This window comes from Pelodiscus sinensis, chromosome 10, assembly GCF_052426305.1.
Source record: "Pelodiscus sinensis isolate ZL-2025 chromosome 10, ASM5242630v1, whole genome shotgun sequence".
NCBI lineage: Eukaryota > Metazoa > Chordata > Testudines > Trionychidae > Pelodiscus > Pelodiscus sinensis.
The window spans coordinates 27,258,146-27,284,797 of NC_143061.1; the positions used below are offsets into that span (position 1 = coordinate 27,258,146).

Sequence of the window (26,652 nt, forward strand, 5' to 3'; positions counted from 1 at the left end):
ACGATTCATCGTCTATGGCCAAGCCCTTTGATACAACCGCATCTGCTCTAATCCTGCTGACAGAGACCAGAAACTTCAGGATCTCTACCAAGCATTTATAAACCTCAATTACTCACCTGGAGAAATAAAAAACAAATTGAAAGAGCCAGACGAATACCCAGAAACCATCTACTTCAAGACAGACCCAAGAAAACCAACAATAGAACACCACTTGTCATCACCTATAGCCCTCAACTTAAACCTGTCCTACACATTATCAATAAACTACAACCTATACTAGAACAGGATACTACACTCCGAGAGGCTCTGGGAGACAGATCCATAGTCTCCTATAGACAACCACCTAACCTCAGGATGATTCTTACCAACAACCACAGGACATACCACACTAATACCAACCCTGAAAATTTTCCTTGCAACAAACCCCATTGCCAGCTTTGTCCACATATTTACTCTACTGACACCATTATTGGACCTAACCAATTGAGTTATAAGATCAAGAACACATATTTCTGCTCATCCAGAAATATAATTTGTCATCATATGCCAACAGTGTCTATCTGCTATGTACATTGGACAAACGTCTCAGACGCTTCGTCAAAGAATCTATGCACACTGTCTGATATCCATTTTGTATCAGAAAGAAAAAACAGTTTCTTGCCATTTCAACCAGAAAGGGCATTGTCTCAATGACTTGATTACCTGCATCCTGCTTCAAAGGCATTTTAACACCAGACTTGAAAGAGAAACCTCTGAACTGTCATTCATGCTTAAATTTGACACTTTAAGCCGGGGTCTCAACAAAGATGCTAATTACCTTACCCATTTCAAAGATAGCTTCCCCAATTATTACCTCTAATATCATTAGCTCACAGACATTTACCTCCTTCCCCCCTCCATCTCCTCTCTGTTCTGAAATTTGATTTGTCCTTTTTATATGTGTTCACTTTTTTGCATTGTATCCCTTTGGTATATATGGTTGTGCCTATTTTCTTCCACAATTTGATCTGAGGAAGTGGGTCTGGCCCACGAAAGCTCATCACCTAATAAACCATCTTGTTAGTCTTTAAAGTGCTACATAGTCCTGTTTTTTGTTTCAGCTAGACTAGACTAACACAGCTACATCTCTATTACTATTGGCTTAATAGTGTGAGGCAACCTGTCTTGCATTGTTGCTGCTTATTCTGTAGTTCTTTGGTGAGGAAATAAATATTCAGAGTTGTCAGTCAAGAAGCTTCTTTTTTATGAACACTATATTCACACAAAACACAGAAAAAAAGCGTAAACCATCAAGATATGGTAAAATCAAGATAGACCTTATCCTTCCACAGCTATGTTTGAAGAACATCCATGAAAGTCAATTCTATGCCAATTCACTACTGATATTAGAGAGCCTGTTCTGAGTAAACAGACAATTCCATGAACAAGATCACTATCGCTCTGATGAAATGATCTAGGCTCCTCCGACACTATGGGTAAGCCAGCACTTCGAGTCGGGAATGTGATTCTTAGCTCAAGGAGACATACTCAGGCTAGCTCTCATCTAGCTACGGCACTAAAAATAGAGTATTGCCGTGGCAACTAAAGTGCCGGAAAGAGCTAGCCACCCCAAGGACTTGGCTATGATTTTGGATGGGTACACACTCAGAGCAGCTGCACACTCATGATTTTGCACATTTGATTGGGTTGTGATAGTTGGTTTATTATTGGATTTACCAAAAATACCAAATAGCAGATGCCCAAAAGACATGAATAATGATCACATTCTCAATTGCTCATCTGAAAAAAATTATGCACATAGATCAAAATGAACAATCCTGAGCTCCCCATTATTTCCTACAGATGCTGTAGCAGGTAAAAAGGGTTTTCAGAATAAAAGTCTGATGAAAACTAGATATAAAACCAAATCCCACTAGGCAAGTCTATTTCTTTATTAAGTGGATTCTGTAATGATGTCATGAACATGATTTTGTATCCTGAACAATCAGGTATTCAGCCAGCAGAAGACCTATTTAAATGTAATCTATGTGGGCTACAAAGATCCATACTGTAGCACCATATTGGTTGTATATAATAAGTTTAGCATAAGCAGTGTGTAGTGACAGAGAATCTTGTATTCTGCAGGACATCGTCAATTATAAAACGTAAAGAAACTGAGGCCCATGATAAATGGCTCTCATAAAATTTCAGAGCAAGAAAAAAATGTAGTCATTTGAATAATGTGAAGATGGTCAAGTAATTGTATCTTGCTTTTTGTTGAAGAGAATGAAAGAAAACTCAGTTAAAACTTGGTGAATACAAAATTTATCTAAATAAAAGACTGGATAAACATAGTCTTGTATTTGATATAAATCTTTAATTAAAATGTAGATGTGAAGACTGCTGTTGATCAACTGCAAGAGTCATCTGCAAATACCAGGCCTGATTCTCTAATATCTGTTTCACACATAGCTGCTCTAGATTTGGTGTGTACACCTTCTGTATATGGAGATCCAGCTGTGCAGCATCTATTCTGTACTTCTAAATGGTTGATAGTTTGGGCGGGGGGGAGTGCCTATGGCATTCTTGAGCTTGCCTGCTCCCTGGGTAGTAGTGACCATTGGTGGCTAGTTTACATTACTGCAGTGGCTCTCAGTCTTTCCAGATTGTAGTATTCCTGATTTGTTTTCACTTCATTTAAAAACTAATTACTTACAAAATCAGACATAAAAATACAAAAGTGTCATAGCACATTATCACTAAACAATTCTTACTTTTCTCATTTTTATCATATAGATCTAAAATCAATTGAATGTAAATATTGTATTTACATTTCCAGGTATAGAACATAGAGCATTATAAACAAGTCATTGAATGAAATTTTACCTTGTACTGACTTCACTAATGCTTTTAATGTAGCATGTTGCAAAACTAGGCAAATATCTAGGTGGGAGATATTGGAAGACCTCTGCATATCCTTGCTCACTGTTAAGGAGTACTAGCTGCTGAGCTTATTACCGTCTCTTACAAACAACAGAATATAAAAAGTATATGTGTCAATCTTATATTTGTATAGCTTTTATTTTCAATGTTGTCTCTTGCTTCTTTTTATATGAATTTGTTCCAAGTACAGATCTGGACAGATTGTCATTCTCCTGCCCAATCACTGGTTTCGAAGTCACTTGGGGTGACCTCATCTCTTCCTTTCACTGCTAGACTCGAAATTTATCACAGTCAGCCTTCCAAAGGCCAAATTACTGCACTAATAAATGTTATTGCAGTTAATTTTTATTTTTAGAGGATTTGAAAACAGTCTCTTTTAAAGTAAACAGAGAAAACATTGTCCATGAAAAGGAACAAGGAAAGCATCAGTGGAGACATTCTAAAAATATGGTTCAGCTATCCTCTGCATTAGTTTAAAAGTATTAAGCACTCAGACTCCTTAAAGGTTTGCTCAGTTTTAATGCTATTTTGCCATGGATGGGGGAGAGACAGACAGGGCACTGGCCTACAAGATCAGAGTTCTATTCCTGGTTTTGCTTATGGGTGACTTTGGGTATGGTGCATCTTTGTGTGCCTTGGTTTTTCCATCTGTAAAATGGGGATAAGAATAGCTACCTTTGTAACGTATTCTGACATCTTGGGATTAAAAATGATGTATAGCTTTAATTATTGAGGAGCAGATGCTTTGGGTTTCACTATGAACTTAAAGGAGAAGGATTTCACCCTTTGTATTTAAGTTAATAGCTAGGGGTTGTTGTTTTTTTTGTTGTTGTTCCAAATTTATTTTTAGCACTCTGACCAGGTATAGTAGCTGTCTAGATCCCAAATGGGGCAAGAGGAGAGGGTTAGAAAGCCCTGGAGTTCCAGACCAGCAAGATAACAGTTAACCTGCAGGTCTAGGAAACAACTGTATACAAGGAGGTACAGGTCAACAATAGTTGTTGAAAGTGAGGAAGCAATTTGGGATGGCAGGTCAACTGAAGCTCTGCTTCTGACAAGGTCCCAAGGCTTCTAGGGACTTGCCTGCACAAGGTTGCTAAGAACATTAATCTGAATAAATTAGGAGTGTGAATTTAAAGTGGATTACTTATATCACATGAAGTGTCTACGTGGTTGTTTTTATTCAGAATTAAAGTGGCATTAAATTCAATTAAGCCTAATTTACTTCCACAGTTAAAAGATTTTGAGTTTGCTTGTAGCATGCCTAAGGTCTTTCCTTGAAGGACGGAGAAGGAACAGCAAGGGAGTGTTCCTAACAAGTGTGCTTCCAAGCCTAGCTTTATTTTTTGTTCTGAGGAATAAAAGGAGCTCTACGAAGCTGTTTTCTAGCATCTTGCTATTCCCAAATTACTTAATGCTGGTCAAAGGTGAAAATCTTCCAATGTTATTTTGACTGCATCTCTCTGCAGGCTAGCTGCAAACTTTATTCTGTATGGCTGTGAAGAGGGAGAGGAAGTGGTCTTGGGGGAAACAAATCCCAGGGGCTACTTAGATATGGGTATGTCTATACTATAAAGTTAATTCGAACTAACATCCGTTAGTTCGAATTAACTTTGATAGGAGCTACATATACAAACCGCTAGTTCGAACTTAATTTGAACTAGCGGAGCACTTAATTCGAACTAGGTAAACCTCATTCTATGAGGACTAACGCCTAGTTCGAATTAAGTAGTTCGAATTAAGAGCTGTGTGGCCACTTAATTCGAACTAGTGGGAGGCTAGCCCTTCCCAGCTTTCCCTGGTGGCCACTCTGGGCACCACCAGGGAAACTCTTCTGCCCCCCTCCCGGCCCTGGAGCCCTTAAAGGGGCACGGTCTGGCTATGGTGCCCGTGCCAGGTGCAAGCCTGCCAGCACTCAGCAAGAAGACCCTGCACTTGGCAAGGCATGAGCCAGCCACCCGCTGCTACCCAGCCCTCCGCCTCTTCCCTGGACCAGGCTGGCGGCTTCCAGGAGCCTGCCCGGGGCTGCAAGAGGCGGGTGCCCGCCTGGTCTAGTGCGGAGATCGTGGACCTCATCCACAACGTCCGCACTAGGCACAGGAAAGTGGCCGTCTAGGGCAGGATAGCTGCCAGCCTGGCCACCCAGGAGCAGGTTTGCATGAAAATCAGGGTGGTCCAGTGAGACCCCCGACCCTGAGCCCTGAGCTTAGAATGGCCGAACTGGGTCAGACCAAAGGTCCATCTAGCCCAGTAGCCTGTCTGCCAACAGCGGCCAACACTAGGGACCCTGGAGGGAATGGATCGAAACAATGACCATTTGTCTCGTGCCATCCATCTCCAGCCTTCCACAAACAGAGGCCAGGGACACCATTTCTACTCTCTAGCTAATACCACTCCATGGACCCAACCTCCATGACTTTATCTCACTTCTCTTTAAACTCTGTTCCAGTTCTAGCCTTCACAGCCTCCTGCAGCAAGGAGTTCCATAGGTTGACTATTTGCTTTGTCAAGAAGAACTTTCTTTTATTAGTTTGAAGCCTGCTACCCATTCATTTCATTTGGTGTCCTCTAGTCCTTCTATTATGGGAACTAATGAAGAACTTTTCTTTATGCACCCTTTCCACACCACTCATGCTTTTATAGACTTCTATCTTATCCCTCCTCCGTCTCCTCTTTTGTAAGCTGAAAAGTCCCAGTCTTTTTAGCCTCTCTTCATATAGGCCCTGTTCCAAACCCCTGATCATTTTAGTTGCCCTCCCCTCTCCCACCCTCTCTCTTCCGCTCTCCCACCTCCTTTTCCCAGTCTCCCCAGAGGTTAATCCCCCCCCCCCCCCGAGTTTTGTTAAATAAAGAGAGTTTCTATTTTTGAACACACATGTCCTTTATTTTGTACATCAGGAAGGGGCTAGGGAGGGGTAAGTGGAAGGAGGTGAGGGAGGAATGGGGTACGAGCCCCCGATGGGGAGGACTGGGGTGGCTCCTTGGGGTGGAAGCTCTCCTGCAGCCCCCCAATTAACCCCCCCCCCCAGATGGCAGCCTGCGGCAAGCGCAGCCGGGCTGATGGCCGAGTGCTGTGATGTGCCGAGTGTGGGCATTCAGGGCACTTCAAGCCAGGACTGCTCTGCTGTCCCTCATCAAGTTAGACAAGCGAGCGGGGAACCCCTGAGAACTGTCTGTCCGGGGTGGCGGTCGGGTCCCTTTAAGAACAGCCCTCAGCTAGCTTGAGACAGCAACTCCACGCTCTAAGTCCTAACCTGATGCCCTGCCGGCACTGCTTCCGGCCAGCCTTAACCCCGGTTCAGGGTCCACTCAATGTGGACATGCTAGTTCGAATTAGCAAAATGCTAATTCGAACTAGTTTTTAGTTCTAGATGCACTAATTCAAATTAGCTTAATTCGAATTAAGTTAGTTCGAATTAGTGCTGTAGTGTAGACATACCCTATGAGACTAGGGTGTTAAAGATCAGGGGAGATTACAAGAAATGGCTCAAAGGTGGCCTTCTCCAGAGGAGAATGTTGGCTTGTAATGTGATAGAAGAGTTTCTCCTCAATACTCTATTGTAGCTAAAGTCAGTGAAAAAAATCTTTAGAAAACAATTGGTCCTGTAGCACCTGAAAGACTAACAAATATATATATATGGTATCTTAAGCTTTAGTGGGCATAATCCACTTCTTCAGATGAAGTCGGTGGAGTGACTGAAGACTTCCATTTGTGTAACTGAGGGTATGTCTACACTACCCCGCTAGTTCGAACTAGGGGGGGGTAATGTAGTCATCCGCAGTTGCAAATGAAGCCCGGGATTTGAATTTCCCGGACTTCATTTGCATGAAGCCGGCCGGCGCCATTTTTAAATGCCAGCTAGTTCGGACCCCGTGCCGCGCGGCTACACACGGCATGGACTAGCTAGTTCGGATTAGGCAGCACGGGGTCCGAACTAGCCGGTATTTAAAAATGGCGCCGGCCGGCTTCATGCAAATGAAGCCCCGGAAATTCAAATCCCGGGCTTCATTTGCAACTGCAGATGACTACATTACCCCCGCTAGTTCGAACTAGCGGGGTAGTGTAGACATACCCTGAGCTCTTAGTGTAGTTCTACATGAAACCTGTTGCAGCCACTTCTAAAGAGTCCCTGTCAGGATCAACCTGGTTTCATTGTATGATTCTCAAGTCAGAAACAGGTCTTCATACCCAAGCTGATAAACTGGAACAACTATGGTACAGAGCACTCCCACCTCTCTTGAGTTGAGAAACTTCATTCTTACAGTGCTCCTGCTTTATGTAGGAATAACAAACACTGGACTGGCAAACTGTGATGTGATCTCTGAGTGTGAAGTAATGTTCTTGGTTCCCCAATGTTCACACTTGTGAGAATAAATATTTATGGTAGATGTGCAAAGGTCCTCAGAATGGGGATGATAAATACAGTCCATCGATGCACAATACCTAATGAGGATAAAATAGAATTTCATTCTTATGCTGAATATTTTTGCCTTTACAAACAGTAGAAGAAATTAAAATATTAAAGAAATTGCCATTTCCGGCCTTTATGGTTGTGGAGAAAAAGCTTAACCACCTGAACCTAAAGACTCCCAAACCAGAAAAGAAATAAAAAGAATCCAGAATGTATTTTTTTTAATCTCAATTTCTTATGCAAACATCATAATTGGGAGAGACAGCGGTATAATTCATGAATTTTGAATGCTTGGGGCTGGGCCAGTAATACAGCTGCAGTCATTTTCTCTCTCTAATTCAAATGAGTCAGAAATTATTTGAACCATTGTTCAAGCACTGTTTTGTTGCAGAATGCCTTTTCTCTGTCTTTAGCACAAGGCAGATACTAAGACAAGTATTATCTGGCTAAAAATACACTCTTGGAGCAGATCTGACTTTATTTTCCAGATAGAGTTATCTATAAGGACAGAGAATGGAGATGGATTTTTTCTTTGTTACTATGATGTTCCTGCTAGCAAATCTTTCCTAAAATGCTTCCTAGTAGGAGCTAAGCATGTACTTAAATGACTGCACAGAGTACAAGCCAGTGGAGTTTCAGAGCCTCTGAGTTCAAGTTCCTCATGCACAAGCACAGGTCAGTTGTGTTCGGTACAGAATATACATAGGGAAATATCCCTGCAGAAATTAAGGTATAATATATACTTTTTTGCATCATTTTCTGGGCTCCCTCTAATGAAATAAATACTTCGTCTCCTCCTAATCTACACTTACAAACAAAAATATTTTGCACATGAAATATAATTCCCACAAGAAGCCCAATACATAACTGATTATAGTGAGAACTAGTTGAGGAGTACTACACTACATGCTTCACTATGAAAGCCCAATCCTGCAAGAGGCTCAGCAACACCTACTTAAATTGATTGGAATTAAGGGCGTACAGACTCTTTTTAGGCTGTGATTGACACTTTGCAGGAATTAGCCGTTTCAACATCTCTTAATTATACACTTGCAAGTTAAAAACACTTCATTACTCTTTCATGGGTGCAAAACCAACATTTCTTGCAAAGGAAAAATACTGAACAGATTTATTATGGGTCCAATCCATCAGGTTTTATTCAGGCAAAATTTCTATTGAGTTTGGACTGCAGAGAGACTTCAAGATTAGGCTTCATAAACAGAGATTCATTATAAAAAGGGTTATAGTTCACCCTTCAGGATGCACTCAAACAATTTGAGACTCAAGGATTTCTATTGCAGCTGTTCCTCTTCTGAGTATTCCCATTGATTTCAATGAAATTACTCATAAGTCAGGGAGCAGAACTCACCATTTCATATTAGCTTCACTGTAGATGAGCTATACACTTCCCACAGCATGCCTGCTTTCTCTCTTGGTTTCCTTTGTATATGAAATCTTATGGATAAGACCTGGCCCTGCACTGTGATCTGCTTAACACAGGAATAAGAGGAAGCCATCAAGCAGTGAGTTATGCCTCCCTATTTCTTGTGGTGAATCTGAACCAGTCCTAGACTATTGGAGTTAGAGCATCTCTAATTTACAGCAACAGTTGAACATATTGGCAGACCACAGCTGCACCCCTTTCTTACACCTTCTACCATGGCTTCTTGGCCACGTGGGTGTAGGGAGCTGTCTATGCCTTTCTTTACCATCTGAGAGCTCCACAACATGGGGCAATTCTCAGCTGGTGAGCAAAGATCAGGTTCTGCCTGAGGCAGCACAAAGTAGATTCTCTCTCCTTTTCTAGCTATCTCACTCTGTGGCTGTCTCTAGACTGGCATGATTTTGCAGAAATACTTTTAACGGAAAAGTTTTTCCGTTAAAAGTATTTCCGCAAAAGAGCATCTAGATTGGCATGGATGCTTTTGCGCAAAAGCATCCGTGCCCAGTATAGACGCACTTTTGTGCAAGAAAGCTCCGATGGCCGTTTTAGCCATCGGGCTTTCTTGTGAAAAAAATTAAGGTGCCTGTCTACACTGGCCCTCTTGCGCAAGTATTCTTGTGCAAGAGGGCTTATCCCTGAGCGGGAGCGTCAAAGTATTTGAGCAAGAAGCACTGAATTCTTGCATTAGAATGTCAGTGTTCTTGTGCAAATTCAAGTGGCCAGTGTAGACAGCTGGCAAGTTTTTGCACAAAAGCAGCCGCTTTTGCGCAAAATCTTGCCAGTCTAGATGCACACATGTGAACAGAGGAGGTGGGGGCCATACCTGCCTTATATAGGGAGGAGTATTTTCAATTCTTCACAAAAATAATAGACTACACTGTATGACTTACCTTCACAATCAAGGATTTGCTGCAGTGATGCTGCAGAGATTTCTTTTTTCAGAATTATTGCCACAATAGCATGTGAGGTATGAATACAGCTGTTATTTATTCTGTTGTAACGTTTCGTTTCTTGTTAAAAATGAATGTACTGGTATCTGTAGTCCTCCAGTGAAAATGCTGCCCTAGATTCTGACAAGGTTGCCTACAGATATTCCAGACAGGAATTCATACAGATGAAAAGCCCTGTGATGAGACATGATGGAAATGCATACTGTTCACAAAGTAAAAACAGAAAATAAAAGGCATGATTCTACATGCGCACTGTGTGCCAGGAACAACAAGGGATGTTAATGTTACTTGTGCTGATGGAATTGGGCCCAAAATCTTTAATTTCTACTAAATTGAATGTTTCTGTCGTGGCATCACAGAGGCAGAAATAATACATTTAAACAGCTTTGAAATAGTAACAATATTTTTAAAATTAAAGTACTTACATTTTAGTGGAAAACAAACTTGACTGCTGTAAAGTGCATGGTGTATACTGCTAGTCAAATTGTTCTTTGTAAAGTAAGGACCAGATCCATCACTGAGTTACTCAGACAGCCCCAATTTACAGCTCTTGTGGGATTCTACACTGTATGTACCTCATGCTCAAAGGCCTGAGCATCCTTTGCTTCCCTCAGCCAGAGTGGGCATTGAAAGTGATGAGAAGCTTTAGAAAGAACTACTTGTTGCCACACAGGACTAGATCTTCTAAAATAAATTCCATTGGCCTAAAGAGTTATAATAAAAAAATAGACTGGTAGTCACAACATTTTGTTAAGTACACAGGCAGTTTAGGCTTTTTTGGCCTGTCTCTATTATTTTATAACAACTTATCGTAGAACCAACAGTGTTAGACCTAAAGAAATTTCAAGCAATATTCTAAATTTTACTCTAGCAGATTATGCTACTGTGATAGGAAACTAATATGCTACTAGACTTTATATATACCATGGATATCAAAAAACATTTTCACTAGAAAGAGCTTTTTTATTTTTAATAATTCCCTGATGCATTCAAGTGGTGTAGGCTTACTGCTCCTTAGTTAAAGAACCTTTAAAATTATGCTTTTAAAAGAGGAGGTATAGTATATAGCAGAGGAGTCTGAATTTAAAATTCATTTAGAAATCCTACTCTTTAAGGCTGTGTCTACACTGGCAAGTTATTCCGGAAAATCAGCCGCTTTTCCGGAAAAACTTGCCAGCTGTCTACACTGGCCGCTTTAATTTCCGGAAGAGCACTGACGATCTAATGTAAAATCATCAGTGCTTTTCCGGAAAAACTATGCTGCTCCTGTTCAGGCAAAAGTCTTTTTCTGGAAAACTGTTCCGGAAAAGGACCAGTGTAGACAGCACAGCAGTTTTTTCTGCAAAAAAGCCCCGATCGCGAAAATGATGATCGGGGCTTTTTTGCGGAAAAGCGTGTCTAGATTGGCCACGGATGCTTTTCCGGAAAAAGTGCTTTTCCGGAAAAGCATCCTGCCAATCTAGATGTGCTTTTCCGGAAATGCTTTTAACGGAAAAGTTTTCCGTTAAAAGCATTTCCGGAAAATCATGCCAGTGTAGACGTAGCCATAGTGTATTGTTTCAGTTTAATGAGAGAGGGGAAGGAATGCTGAAAGAGACAAAAGGATGCAGTATTCCTCCAAAAACATTTTAGGATTGTGAAGAGAGCCATTGCAGATTGTTCAAAAAAAAGAACAGTGGATTATTTTCTACTTTAATTTATTAAGAATGAATCATATCTTATTACAGTTGTAGATACCATTGTTCCACTCAGATAACACACTGAGGGTGGTAAATGAACCTGACTAGACTAAGTGGACATCCATCACTGAGTTACTCAGACAGCTTTCTGCATTAAAAGATTTATAATCAAAACATAAAAATATACATTTCAGGTTTACTAAGCTATAGAAGGCAAAATTAATAGAGTGCACCAAAATCAGGCTTGTTTTGGAACAGAAGTCAATCTACAAATGCTGTACTTAATATTAGAATATTAATATTAGAATAGTTAGAGATGCTGAAGTAGAAATAATGGACTCATAATAGACATTTGAAATACCACCAACAGCTGGACAATAAGACACACTATTTAATGTTATGTCCTTGTAGGCAAATAATACTTTATTTTATAAAAATAATTAAGTTTATTAGAAACAAAGATCATTCTTTGCTTTTATTTATAAGAGCTTACATCCAAAGTAACTCCACAGAACTCAGTGGAGTTACTCCACATTTACATAGGTGTAGACAAGATCTGTATTTGGTCTTCTCTCTTGCAGGATTAACAAAGTTCTTCCTTGTCCATGTCCATTCTTCCTACATTAAATATGACATGTGAGATATAATTCCCCCTTAGGCTATTTCATTCATGCATGAAATTTGTAACACAAGCAAACCAGCCTACATTAGAGATGTGAATCCACAATAAACTTGAACCTTTGGCTCACATTGTTCACTGCATTTTCAGTTACTAACAAGTCTACACGAATGAGTGTCATATCTTGTTTACATTACTGAGATCTAAACAGAGGATGAATGTGCTAATTCAGCAGGTTAATCCGGTACTAAATTCTGCAAGTGTTCAAGGAAGGTCACTTGCTTAAAGAGTTTTATCTGTGGCTAGCCAGGAAACTGCAATCATTTCATGTGACCTTTCAATTCTCCTTCATGGTCCTGTTCCTTCCAGGCAAGACTACAGTAATACATTCTACACTTGCTGACCAAGTTTCAGTAGTGTAGAGCACAGAGGCACTGCTCCTTAATGTGGTCAGTTAGTATGAACATGAAATACCTATGTTCAAATCTCCTAATGCAATAACAAGAGTTGCTTTGATATGTATATTGGGAGTGATGGGGAGAGAGAGAGCCTGGAATGCTCTGGCATGTAGAATTGTGGAATCATAAAATACTAGAACTAGAAGGGACCTCAAGAAGTCATCAAGTCCATTCCCCTGCTCTCATAGCAGGACTTAGCACCTTCTAGATAATCCCTGACAGATGTCTGTCTAACCTGCTCTTAAATATGGAGATTCCACAACCTTCCTAGGCAATTTATTCTAGTGCTTAACCACTCTAACAGGAAGTTTTTCCTCGTGACCAATCTAAACCTCCCTTGCTGAAATTGCGTTTTGTCCTATCATCAGAGATTAAAGAGAATAATTTTTTCCTCTCTTCCTTGTGACACCCATTTAAGTACTTAAAAGCTGCTATCATGTCCTCTCTCAGTCTTCTCTTTTCCAGACTAAACAAACTTAGTTATTTCAGTCTTCCCTCATAGGTCATGTTTTATAGACCTTTAATTATTTTTTGTTGTTCTACTCTGGACCCTCTCCAATTTCTCCATATCTTTCCTGATCTGTGTCCAGAACTCATCACAATACTTCAGTTAAGGCCTAATCAGTGCAGAGTAGAGGAGAAGAATTACATCTCGTGTCTTGCTCACAACACTCCTGTTAATTCATTCCAGAATCATGTTTGCTTTTTTTGCAACAGTGTTTTTGGTCCACTATGACCCCTAATTCCCTTTTCTGCAGTACTCTTTCCTAGACAGTCATTTCCTGTTTTCAACATGTGAAACCGATTGTTCCTCTCTAACACTACGTCTAGTATACAGGCTTCTTTTGGAAGAAGCTTTTTTCAGAAGCTTTCTGCCAAAAAAAACTTCTTCCAAAAGAGAGTGTCCACACTGCAAAAGTGCATCAAAAAAGCGATCTGCTTTTTCGAAAGAGAGCGTGCAGGCTGAATGGACGCTCTCTTGCATGTAAGCTGTGATTGCAATGGACAGAATGGCACCAGGGCACCTGTGCTTTTCCCTCTTGCCTCTTCTTCCAAAAAAACCTCTCTCTTCCCAGTCCACACATGCCTTTTTGTGAAAGAGCTCTTTTGCAAAAAGGCTTCTTCCTCAGAGAATGAGGCTTACCAATGCTGGAAAAAAACCTCTGCTCTTTTGATTTTCTTGCAGAAGAATGCAATCGCAGTGTGGACATTCCTCAAGTTTTGTCAGAAAAACAGCTGTTTTTCCAAAAAACTCTGTAGTGTAGACATACCCTAAGAGGAGTACTTTGCACTTGTCCTTATTGAACCTTTTTACCTCAGACCATGTCTCCAGTTGTCCAGATTATTTGAATTATGACCCTATCCTACAAAGCACTTGAAAACCCTCCCAGTTTGGTATAATCTTCAACTTTATAAGTGTACTCTATGCCATCGTCTAAATCATTAATGAAAATATTGACCAGAACAAGTTCCAAAACTGATCCTGTGGAACCCCACTTGTTATGATCTTCCAGCATGAATGTACCTCATTGACAGCTACTCTCTGAAAACAGTGGTCCAACCAGTTATGCACCAACCTTATAACAACCCCCATCTACATTGTACTTCTTTGGTTTATTGATAAGAACATGCAAGACTGTATTAAATGCTTTCCTAAAGTCTAGGTATACCATGTCTACTGTGTACCCGTTACCTATAAGGCTTGTTGTTCTATCAAAGAAAGCTATTAGGTTGGTTTGATGTGATATGTTCTTGACAAATCCATGCTGCCTGTTACTTATCACCTTGTTATCTTTCAGATATTTGCAGATGGATTCCTTAATTATTTGCTCCATTATCTTTCCTGGCACTGAAGTTAAGCTAAGCAGTCTGTAGTTTCCTGAGTTGTCCTTATTTCCCCTTTTATAGATGGGCACTATATTTGCCCTTTTCCAGTCTTCTGGAATCTCTCCTGTCTTCCATGGCTTTTCAAAGATGATGGCTAATGGCTCAGATACTTCCTCAATCAACTCACTGAATATTCTAGAATGAATTTCATCAGGTCCTGGTGACTTGAAGACATCTAACTTTTCTAAGTAATTTTTAACCTATTTTTTCCTATTTTAACTTTAGAACCTACCCAGTTTTCACTGGTATTCAATATGTTAGGCGTCCAATCACCACCAACTTTCTTGGTGAAAATCGTCACAATGAAGTTGTTAAGCATCTCTGCCATTTCCAAGTTTCTATTATTGTTTTTCCCTCTTCATTGAGCAATGTCATACCCTGTCCTTGGTTTTCCTTTTGCTTCTAATATATTTGTAAAAAATTTTTTATTACCCTTTGGCTGCGACTAGACTGGCCACTTGAATTTCCACAAGAACACTGACGATCTAATGTAAGATTGTCAGTGTTCTTCCTCAAATACTATGCTGCTCCCGTTCGGGAAAAAGCCCTCTTGCGCAAATGTATTTGCGCAAGAGGGACAGCTAAAAACTGTTTTGCGCAAAAAAGCCCCGATGGCGAAAATGGCGATCGGGGCTTTCTTGAGCAAAACCACATCTAGATCCTTGCCCACAGACAACCCACCAACCTGAAGCATATTCTCACCAGCAACTACACACCGCACCATAATAACTCGAACTCAGGAACCAATCCTTGCAACAAACCTCGGTGCCAACTCTGCCCACATATATACACCAGCAACACCATCACAGGACCTAACCAGATCAGCCATACTGTGTCTGGTACATTCTCCTGCACATCCACCAACGTAATATATGCCATCATGTGCCAACAATGCCCCACTGCTATATACATCGGCCAAACAGGACAGTCCCTACGTAAAAGAATCAATGGACACAAATCTGATATTAGGAATGGCAACATACAAAAACCTGTAGGGGAACACTTCAGTCTTCCTGGACACACAATTGCAGATCTAAAAGTAGCCATCCTGCAGCAAAAAAACTTCAGGACCAGACTTCAAAGAGAAACTGCTGAGCTACAGTTCATCTTTAAGTTTGACACAATCAACTCTGGATTAAACAAAGACTGTGAATGGCTTGCTAACTACAAAAGCAGCTTCTGTTCTCTTGGAATTCACACCTCCAGATCAGCTGCTAGAAGTGGGCCTCATCCTCCTTGATTGGATCCACCTGGTCATCTCCAGCCTGATCCTGGCCTGCATATTTATTCCTGCCTCTGGAAATTTCCACTACCTGCATCTGACGAAGTGGGTCTTTGCCCACGAAAGCTTATGCTCCTACATTTCAGTTAGTCTATAAGGTGCCACAGGACTCCTCGTCGCTTTCACATCTAGATTGGCACAGATGCTTTTCCGCAAAAAGTGCTTTTACGCAAAAGCGTCCGTGCCAATCTAGACACTCTTTTCTGCAAATGCTTTTAACAGAAAAACTTTTCTGTTAAAAGCATTTGCAGAAAATCATGCCAGTCTAGACGTAGCCTTTATGTCTCTAGCTAGACTGAGCTCATTTTGTGCCTTCACCTTCCTAATTTTGTCCCTATACTTGTTTTATTTGTTTATATTCATCCTTTGTACTTTGACCTAGTTTTCAGTTTTTATAAGAGTCCTTTTTTATTTTTAGATGATTCAAGATCTCCAGGGTAAGCCAGAGTGGTGTCTTGCCATACTTCCTATCTTTTCTGCACAGTGGAATGGTGTGCTCTTGCACCTTTAATAATTTCCCTTTGAAAAATTGCCAACTGTCTTCAATTGCTTTTCCTCTTCATCTTACTCCCATGGATCTCACCTGTCAGTTCCCAGGGTATACTAAAGTCAGCCTTCTTGAAATTTGTTGTATTTATTTTGCTGCTCTACCTTCTACCACTTCTTAGAATTATGAACTCTATCATTTCATTATCACGTTCACCCAAGCTGCCTTCCGCTTTCAAGTTAAAAACCAGAGCTAGTCAAGAATTTTTCTATGTTTGGTTGAAAAAAAATGACAATCTGTTAAAACTGAAACTTCATGAGAGGGTTAGTTTTGATAAATTTCCTGTTTTGAAAAAACTGTGAAAAAAGTTTTGAAACTCAAAACATCCCACTTCAACATTTTGAAATAAATTCTGGATTTTGGATCACAGCAGCTTTTCATTTTGAAATTTGAGTGACTTATAATCAACATCAAAACTAAGCGTTTCAAAATGATCAAAATGAAATATTTCAATTAACACAAACCAAATTTAAAGTTTCTTCACTTCACAACATTTTTGAGATTTTAACATTTCATCCCATTTTGGAAGGGGAAATAGGTTTGAAATCTCAAAAATGTTCCTAGGATAAGAGAAGCATTTTCTTCCCTGCTCTTTAGTAAACGTTATGGGACTATGAGTCCGGTCTATTAACTTTATTTAGTATTAGGTTGATTTGGGTTTTTATCATAATATTTTGCATTATTGAACATGTTTGTTTAGTTAGTATTTGCTCTGTTAAGGGAGGTGGAGGAAAGGTTATTGCCCATTTAAGAAGCAATTTGTGAGTTTGTTTTAAATTCTGTGTCTGTTATGGCTATAATGGCTAAGAAAATTAACAGTATTTATTGACCATCAATACAGGGCTAAATTATGATGTAACTATTGAAATTATATAGTTTACTGAACAACCAGAAAAGTATAAAATTGGCATAAACATGTAGCTACTTAAGATTGTTTTTGAGTAAGGGATCAACATCCAACTATGCAGAAAGAGCAGTAAGAACTATGGAAGCAGCAATGATTCATTCTGTTCAAGAAAGAATTCACTCTGATTGTCTCGGATATACTCTGTCTTTTAGACATCCAGTTTTATAAAGCTGAATTATCTAAAACTAGAATCTAATTTTGTGCTTAATAGGTGCTAGAATGTTCAGCCCTTATTGATCTTGCTTTTCCATACACTCCAGATGTCCTTCACAGCCTAAGTGAGTTTTTTAGACAGTACTCCAGACTCTGAACCAGATTAGCTGCCAGAAATACAGACACTAATTGACCCTTGAACAGAGAACTTCAAATGGTGCAGGGACAGCATGAAGAAAGCAGCGAGATCCAAGGCTGAAAATTGAGTCCTAGGTCTTATCACTTATTTGAAATTAATTTCTGAATTACTTCACTCTCTGCTCAACTATCCTCTACTGCTGGCTCCAAGGCACACCATTCCTCCATTCGGTATGAATTCAGTTTTACACTGTGAATTGAATCTGGCTTTTACACACTTAGGCTACGTCTACACTGCAGAGCTATTTCGGGAGACCTCTGGTATCCCAAAATAACTACTCGGTGTCTTCAGAGCAAGCCTGTTATATCGAAATATAACAGGATCACTATTCTGATGTACCTGTAAATCTCATTGCACAAGAGTTAAGGGATGTTTTGGAATAGTGATTTATTTCTAAATTACCTTGAAATAAGCTATCCAATTTGCCTAGCAAAAATTGAATAGCTTATTTCGAGATAAGGGTGCTGTGTAGACACACCCTTATAGACAGAACTAGAAACTGGACCCAGAAACAGAACATCAACTGACTCTTAAACTGGGACAATTCTTGATCATTCTTTTTCTCTGGCAAACCTGTTAAAAAGACAAATATTATTTTTATTTCCTTCCAGCAGGGCAGGCCAATTTCTAGGAGGGAAATCACCTTCTTTTCAGGCTACTTGCTTTGACCAAACACCGGAATCAGCCTGACTCTAGTAAGATTCTCTTGCACAATAGGATTCCACTTTTCTTTTCAAGTGCAGCCTTTTCATATCTGTGTTAAGGATTCATGCAACTTGTTTAGCAGCATGACAGTCCTGTAAAGCTCCTGACTCATTCTACCAAGTTCCATCACAAGATCTTTTTCTTAATAACCAGCCAATAATTGCCTTCCTTATCCTCTAAAGAGCAAATTTACCTTTCACATCAATGGGCTAAACTGCTTTGATACTAAAGATTTGCTCAATGTGACTATTAAATAGATGAAAATCGGGGCCAGTCAAAATAGAGGAACCCTCTTTCAGTTCCCAAGTATCCCAGTTCCTCTGGTATCCCGGAAAAACTCTGCCACATCCAAAGAATGCGTCTGCTTTTCTGAATTTTTTTTTGGAAGAGCAAACACATTTTTTTGGCATGCTTGTAAACCTCATTTCATGAGGAAGGAGGAATGTGCTGAAAAAAGGTTTTTTTCTGTGTAGATGGGCCAAATGTCAGAAAAGCCTCTTCAGACAAAAGAAGCGGAAAAAGGTACTCAAATTGTGTACCTTTTTCTGGAAGAACACCACAGTGATACATGATATATATATTCTCTTCTAGTTAGCTTTTGGAAAGAATGTAGCCCCTCTTCTAGCATGTGCTGAGAGAGTGTTCCCTTAACTCAAGCAAGCAATGAAGGTCTGTATTTTTTGGAACTGAGGAACTAGAGTTCTATTCTGAGCAAAATTCTGCTGACCTTAGATCCTTTCCATCCAGCCCCTTGTTAAAGTCCTCCCCTGGGAAGAGTTAGAGGCCAAGTATTCCTGCTCCCACTCCTCCTGCCTTATAAACTTGTACCAGGGCTTTACAAAGGTGCTGGTATCTTTTTTTTTCTGTCCATTTTCTCTGTTTTTTCACTGTGCCTGGTTTACTGTTTGGCTTTTTTTCCCTATTTGTCATCTTTTTTTCTTTTCTGTTTAGTGCCAGTCCCCTTTTGGCTACTTCTTTTCCTCTTCCTTCCTCCTCAGGTTACCTTCATTCCCCTCCTCATTCCCAGTTTACCACAAAGATAGGACTACTGCATTGGCATGGAGAGAGAGGAAGGGGTCCAGAGAAGACAAACCTTGGCTGTTGCATTGCTTCTTGAACTTTCAGCCCTGTGTACAGCAGCTGCTCCTGTAGCCAGCTACATTAGACACATACCATGTACAGAGAGGAAAGCTGGGTGACTTTCAAAGAACTACCTGAGGCCTTACCTGCAGACCCCTGCAACTGGAAGGTGTAGTTTCCAGCACAAGTAGAAAGACTTGCACTAATTGTGATTGAGTTACCATGCTAAAAATAGAGGTGTAGCTATTCTGGCAAGTAAGATGAGCCATTCTGAATACAATCCAGTCCAGACACTAGGTATGTACTCAGGATGACTAGCTCCTCCCACTGCTTGTGTTGCGATCGCTTTACTTCCATTTTTAGGTTGCTAGCTCAACACTGATGGAGGTATATCTGCTTGGGCTAGAAGTTAAACCTTAATGCAGACATACCTAAAGTGTCAGGGGAGTGAGGAGAATTTGGGCTCTGCAGCTTTCCAGTGATCTCCTCTGCACTCTATCCCTCCTCCTAACTATTCTCCTTCCAGGGTTGCCCACCACAAAGTTGGTTGGTATTCTGCTCCTTTCCACATCTGCTCTCGGGTACAGCTCCTCCTGCCTTAGAATAAGGCTAATTAGAGATGCTGACCCCATGCCCTCTGGGGACACTCAAGGCCCAAACTTTAGCAGATCTGTGACAGAGCATGGGCAACTCTCCAATCCCTCTGTGCCTTACAGCTCTGCCGTCTGTGGTTTTTGCAAGGATTGCAACTACTGCTGCGAGACCTTCCAGCCTGGCCAATGCCAAGGATTGCAGGGGAGACCTCCAGACTTAAGAGTGAGTTTTCACAGTTTGAGCTATAGTCCCAGGTTCTGTAAAGACCCAGGTTCTGTAATAGATGATCCTTCTCTATGGATCAGGCACAGAGGAAGACACAAAATATGCAGTTGAACCCCAGGGGGTTATGTTCCGACCATCCATATAGAAGTGCTCAAATTCTTCTAGTCCTTTTCACACAGATCCTTTCAATAACTCTTTGAAATGCCTTTTTTGCGAGGGATGTAACTTGTGGAGAGACTTTTCTCTGTATAAAATCAAATGCAAATGCTAAGACTTCCTAGCTGCAGCATTAGGCATAGTTCAGGGCTACAGTAGAGTTCACTTTCAAATGAGTTTAATGTTGTGACTGTTCCTTTGGGCGTGGGGAGGAAATGTGGATTTCAATCCTTTAAAATTCTGTCTTGCTCTGGTCACAGAACAGGGTTTGTAACTGTACAACTACTCTAAAGCACGGTAATTGCTAGCAGGGTTCTAACATAATTTCTCCGTACCCATGTTGCATCTGTTATAAATCTGTGCTATGAAGTGCTAGTTGGCATAGTTTATCTAGTACCCTTCTCACCATCCCTTCCCATTTTCTGTCTCCCCCCTTCCCACCATATCACTGGTAATACTGGTTTGGGAAACTGAGAAAAATCTCCTATTGTGAACTGTGCTTAAATGTGTTCATAGCTAGCACAGTCCTGATCCGCATGTGGACCAGGCTTTCATGAAATCCGAATACTATAGAAATCTAATCATGAAGTCACTTTGTGTCCAAGCACATAACAGAATCAGTCACTTTTATGCTAATAACCTTGCCTTTTAGATTAAAATGCATCAGAAAAAGCCTTGTTCACTTTGAAGCACCTATTGTTTTCGCCCTTAAAAAAAAAATCCTACTGTTGATTTAAATACCAGGATTCTAAAGTGTTCTTAGAGCAAATGTACAGCAGTGAAAGCAGGCTAATAAACTAGGCATAATTGGCTTATTTATAATAGATTCTGACTTCAAAAATGAACATTAAATAATGGCAATTCTGTTTCTTTCCAGCGCTCAGGTGGGGCCTTAGCTATTCCATTATGTGCATTTCAAGGGACTGTATCTCTCCATGCACCCACGGGGAAAACTCTCTCCTTATCTACCTATGAGGTAAGCACTGAAGGGCAAAAAATAACACCCACATCAAAGAAAATTGAAGTATATCGATCCAAGAGTGTTGGTCATGAGCCAAACCCTGAGGACTCTCCTACCACACTTGCAGACACAAATGTTAAAATTCATTTGGAAGTGCTTGAAATTTGCGACAATGAAGAGGCCATGGATACTGTATCAATCATCAGTAATATCAGCCAGTCCTCCACCCAGGTCAGGTCCCCATCCTTGCGTTATTCTCGGAAAGAAAACAGGTTTGTTTCTTGTGATTTAGGAGAAACTGCTTCCTACTCTCTTTTTATACCATCAAACAATCCTGACAGCGATATTAACATATCAATTCCAGATACCGTTGAAGCTCATAGGCAGAATAGTAAAAAGCAGCATATGGAAAGAGATGGTTATCAGGAAGAAATACAATTGTTAAATAAAGCATACAGAAAAAGGGAAGAAGATGGCAACAGCAATTAAAAGACACTTAGTGTAGTAAATCTGATTTGACTGACACGCCTCCTCTGACTCAACTGATCTATCAAACACAATGACTTTTCTCTTCTGTAACATAATTTTATTTTGGTTTGGCTATGCCAATAAGCAGGTTTTTAAAAATGTATGGATGGGAAACATCAGACAATTAATTGCTTTTATAGTGTTGATTGCAGAATTATAACACTGGTGATTGTTCTTGTGTTTTGGTTTTGTTACTATAATTTCTAAAACTTTTTCTGAATAGATGCTTAGAAATTGCTTTGGTTGCTTGTTAGTACTGGGAAATCTACCTATGGAAACTTGAGAAAACTGAATTATCAAACCATTCACATCCAAGGAAAGATTCTTAAGGTTTTTGACCTTTTGTCACAATTCTGCTATGAGTCCAGTGCCTGAAGTATTGATCAGAAAAAAATAGCTAACGCCAGAAGATGAATATAGGATTTGGTTAAATACAGGATTAAAAGAGGCCTCAGTGCTTTTCAGTTTCCACTGTTGTGTACACAATTCCTACGTACCACATAAATAATTAACTGTTATAATATCAACATTGAATCCGGGTAGCTGGAATGTAAGCATGCACATTCTGTAAATATGGTAACGTATTTCCACAAAGTTCTAACTGCTCAACATTCCTTTCACAAGTGTATTAATGTTCAGTTTACTAATCCCATGGAATCTAAGGAACCCCCTTGCTGCCTCCACCATCTCTCCCCATGTAAGAAAAAGAAACTTTCCAATCTTACAGGTGTCCATACTTGATTCAAACAAAAGTCATGTTGGCAACATACCAGGAGACACATCATCATGCTTCATTTGCATCAAATTCAGTGGCCTTAATCTTTAAAGGTTACCAAGGCCAGAGTCACACCCATGCAAGTAATCACATAGACAGTGTAAGTGACATGCACCCCACCTCTTCAGAGGCTGCCAGGGAGGGTGTGATGCATGGAACAACCCTCAGAGATGCCCTAACTTGCACCTGTGTTACAATAGTCCTTACAGGCCATTGCAGGGTTACACTATGACTGAGGTAAAAGTCTGTCCCAGCTACACATCCTCCTTCAAGGGCTATGTTATCTCTTTCCTCCACGGCCTGCCCAAAAAGGCTGAGAAGGAGGAGCCTGCTGCAGAGCTGATAGAACCAGAAGGGTGGGATTACACTTGTTCTTTGACACTGTTGTATCAATCTAGCAAAGGCCTGTAGAAAAATGATGCATCAAGCTCTTGGGTTTAGCTGAAAGAGAGTTGGGAGGGTACATTTGCACAGTATATGTGATGCCCTAATACTTTGTAGAGTTATAATGATCCCACATTTTTCAGAAGTGAAGTCTAGAGAAGACCTAAAATTCTAAGAGTTGGGGAAAATGAGCCGAAACTCTTTCAGACTGTCATTAGAGACCATAAAGAAGTAAAACAAACCCCAGACCTACTTCATTTTTCTTTGCAGTTAACCCACAGTATGGAGGTGTGAACAGCAATGACCTGGTTCCTCTCTCATTTACACCAGTGTAAAGCAGAAATAATGCCATTGAAATAATGGGGGTTGCACTGGTGTTTATCTGAAGAGAATCAGGCCCAAAGCAGTATATAAACTGATGAAGAAAGACCATGCTGGGCTAGGAGTTGTGGTTTAATGTGCTACCTTTTCATACTGAAATGGAGGGTGGCAGTGCTTTTTTTTGGGTAAAAAAAAAAAAAGTGCCGGTACTCCAGAGGAAAAGTTGTTGAGCTCTGACTGGAGGTGCTGGTACTGCGTACCGGGCTGTACTGTCACAAAAAAAGCACTGGAGGGTGATAACACTCCAGTTGCGTCTTCATTTCAGATTTAACTAGAAACAAGATTGTAAGAACAATCCATTCTAAGCTCTATTCCATAAATGTATTTACTTATAAATTAGAAACTGGCACCCTGCCATTTTTTCAGTTCCTGCTTGCTGCTGTTTTGCACAGAAAGCAGCCAGTAGGAGGGCAGTGTAGGAACACAAAGCTTGGTACAATATGACCTTCTCATTCAATTCCAGTCTCAAACACCAACTCACAGGATTATAAACATATCTTGCTGGATACAACAAGAAGACACAACATGCTTTAAATTTGGAATGTTTGGCTCAAAAATGAGGCAGCAGCCTTTCTCATGGCCTTTTTCAGCAAAGGAAAAAATCCCAACTATGTTTATACATATGCTTTTCTCAGTGCAGTGATGTATTAATCTATAGACAACATCACTCCAGGCCCAGGACAAGAGGAAATGAGGGGTGAAATCCAGATACCAAGGCTACGTCTACACTTCAAATTTTTTGTGCAAAAACTCACTACAAGCGAATTTTTGCACAAGAAAAAGTACAGTAGATCGTCAGAAGTCAGGGCTTTTTGTGCAAGAGTTATTCCTCTTTCTTTGAGGAATATGCCTTTTTGCGCAAGAAAAGGCAGGTGTGGACGGATATCAGAAAAAGCACAGGTGCTCTGATGACCATTCTGTGAATGGCCATCAGAGCTTTCTTGCGCAAGAGCATCCATGGCAGTGTGGACACTCTCTTGCACAAAAGCACATCTCTTGTGCAAAAGCACAGGGCAGTGTGGACACACTCTTGTGCAAGAACTTTTTGCGGAAGAGCTCTTCCACAAAAAGTTCTTGCGCAAGAAGTCTGCGGTGTAGAGGTAGCCCAAGATTGAAGTGTTATATAGAGATGGAGTCCTTTTAAAGTAGCTCCACTTTCCTTCTGCTTTGACTTGGTGGTTTGTTTTGCTACTGCCCACTGACTGCAATCTGATTACTTGAATGTGTATCCAACGTGTGCCTGAATGTATTTTAAAGTTTTAATTCCCAAATTCAGCACCAATACCCTAGATAGCATACAGATTGCAGTAACACACACTGAGGAGTAGGCTAGAGGCAGGCCTGACAACAAAGGGGGCAAATGGAACAACTGCCCTGGAACGTGGCGATTCAAAAGGGCCCAGGGAGCCCAGCCACTGCCACTATTACTGCAGCAGCAGATGCACCCAGAGTCACAAGCCCTTTAAATTGCTCCTGGAGCACTGTGTGGCACTCCGGCAGCTCATAGAACTGGCTGTGAGATGTGGGGGTGGGGGGGCACTCCAGGCAATACTGTGGGGAGCGGTTGCACCCTGGTCTGGGCAGTGCTGGAAGCTAGCTGCCTGCAGCCTTGCCCCTTCCAGCCTGCTCCCCATCTTGCTTAGGGTCCTGGCAAGACTGTCAACTCCCCTGGCTAGAGGGACAACATTTTCCCCCCAGGGTAGCAAAAAGGGTGACTCCATCATTACCTTTTAGTCTTCTTTGTTGATTGGTTTGTTTTCACCTCCTCCCTGCCCATCCCAAAGAGAGACCAGTATTGTGTGTAGGAAGAATATTAACTGATGGTGTGTTAGCATCTAATTGTGTTTAGAAGGGATTACCATGCAATCTAGATGCATCCCTCAATTTACCTAATTGTAAAGTACTGTCTTACTGGTCTATAATAAATAAATTTTCTTTAGTGATGATTCTGTAAATAATTTGGTAATGTATTAACTGTCTATTTTATGTTTTGTTTTAAAACAATTAAACAACTGGAACAGTGTGAACACCCATGACTTCATTATTCAACAGACACAAGCCCTTTGCAGACTAGAAAACTTGCTTCATTTTCTCTTGGTTCATGTAGTAGGACTGGTCTACGCTACTAAGTTAGGTTGTTGAAGGCTGTCTTGCTTACACCTCATTGCACACGTCTATGTTTCCCACCAGTGTAAGTGCCATGTTTCAGTGACCCAGTAAAATCACCTTCCTGAATAGCACTGAGCAGTGGTTAAGGAAGTGAGGATGATGCAGCATAAGTGTAGACAGTGTTACTTATGTCAACCCTAACAGTCTCCAGCAGGTGTTCCACAATGCCCAACACTGACTATTCTGGCCACAGCTCTGAACTCCTCTGCTCAGAAGGTTATGGACACTAAAAGGCCTCCCTTCCCCTTTACTGCCCCAACATATTTTCAAAATGCCTAGTCTGATTGTCTAGCTTGATGAGCACCTAGCATCTATTGTTCTGTGTAACTGCCGCACTGACACCCACTCCAGTTACACTCTGGCCTTTGGCTTGAAGTAGATGGGATCTCTTAGGTCTGCGGAGAGAAGAGGCTGTCCAGAAACAGCTAGAGACTAGCATCCATGAGCAGATTGCACAGGAAGTGCAGAGAAGATGTACAATGGGCCAGGAGCAGGACTACATGCAAGCAAAGAAATGGCAGCAGGCATAGCAGAAGCCCAGGGAGGTGAATAGTCAATCCAGGCCAAGCTGCAGACATGCTGTTTTTTTACTAAGAACAGTGAGGATGAGATGGAGGATCAAGAGTACGAAGATGGGAGACAAATGACTGGGAGATCCTGGTATGCCATGAGCCGGGACCTGTTTCAGACTTTAGTGCAATCTAGTCAGTCCTGACAGGCAAGCAAAGGTGAGCCTGCTGCAGGGGAAGGAACCTCAGACGAGTGTGTGATTGTATTTCCCTTACAACAATGCATATACTAATGCCCCCCTCACACACACACTCAATAGGACACAGCTGACTTTGCATTAATTTACTCATACTAGCATAGACAGCGACATCACGAGAGGTAGAGTCGTTACCTTCTTTTCATGCCTCTGTGGAGTTAGGCAGGGGAGGCTACGAGGAGCATTTTGTTTATGTTCCCTCTAATCAGAGTGGCAGTACAGTCCTGCAGCTGCTCAATGAGCCCCACCCAGCCAGGGGCTCAGGGCTCCACACTGGAGCTGCCTGGCTGGGGAGGGGCACTTTTCCCTCAACTACAGCAGCAGCTCCCTGCTAGGGACAGAGCAGCGAGTCTCTCCCAGCTGGTAGGGAAGGGACATGTCCCGTAGGGTATGTCTACACTACCCTCCTAGTTCGAACTAGCGGGGTAATGTATGCATACCGCACTTGCTAATGAAGCCCGGGATTTGA

At 41.0% G+C, this 26,652-nt stretch overlaps 1 protein-coding gene across 1 annotated transcript in view; it reads left to right on the forward strand.

Annotated features, from left to right (window-relative positions):
• Nucleotides 1–26,489, forward strand: part of GPR149 (G protein-coupled receptor 149) — a 64,505-nt gene extending 38,016 nt beyond the window's left edge. Inside the window, exon 4 of the mRNA XM_006123484.5 lies at nt 21,097–26,489. Coding sequence (XP_006123546.3) covers nt 21,097–21,669 — 573 coding nt within the window. The 3' untranslated portion in view covers nt 21,670–26,489. The remainder of the gene's footprint in view (nt 1–21,096) is intronic.
• The last annotated feature ends 163 nt before the right edge of the window (nt 26,490–26,652 follow it).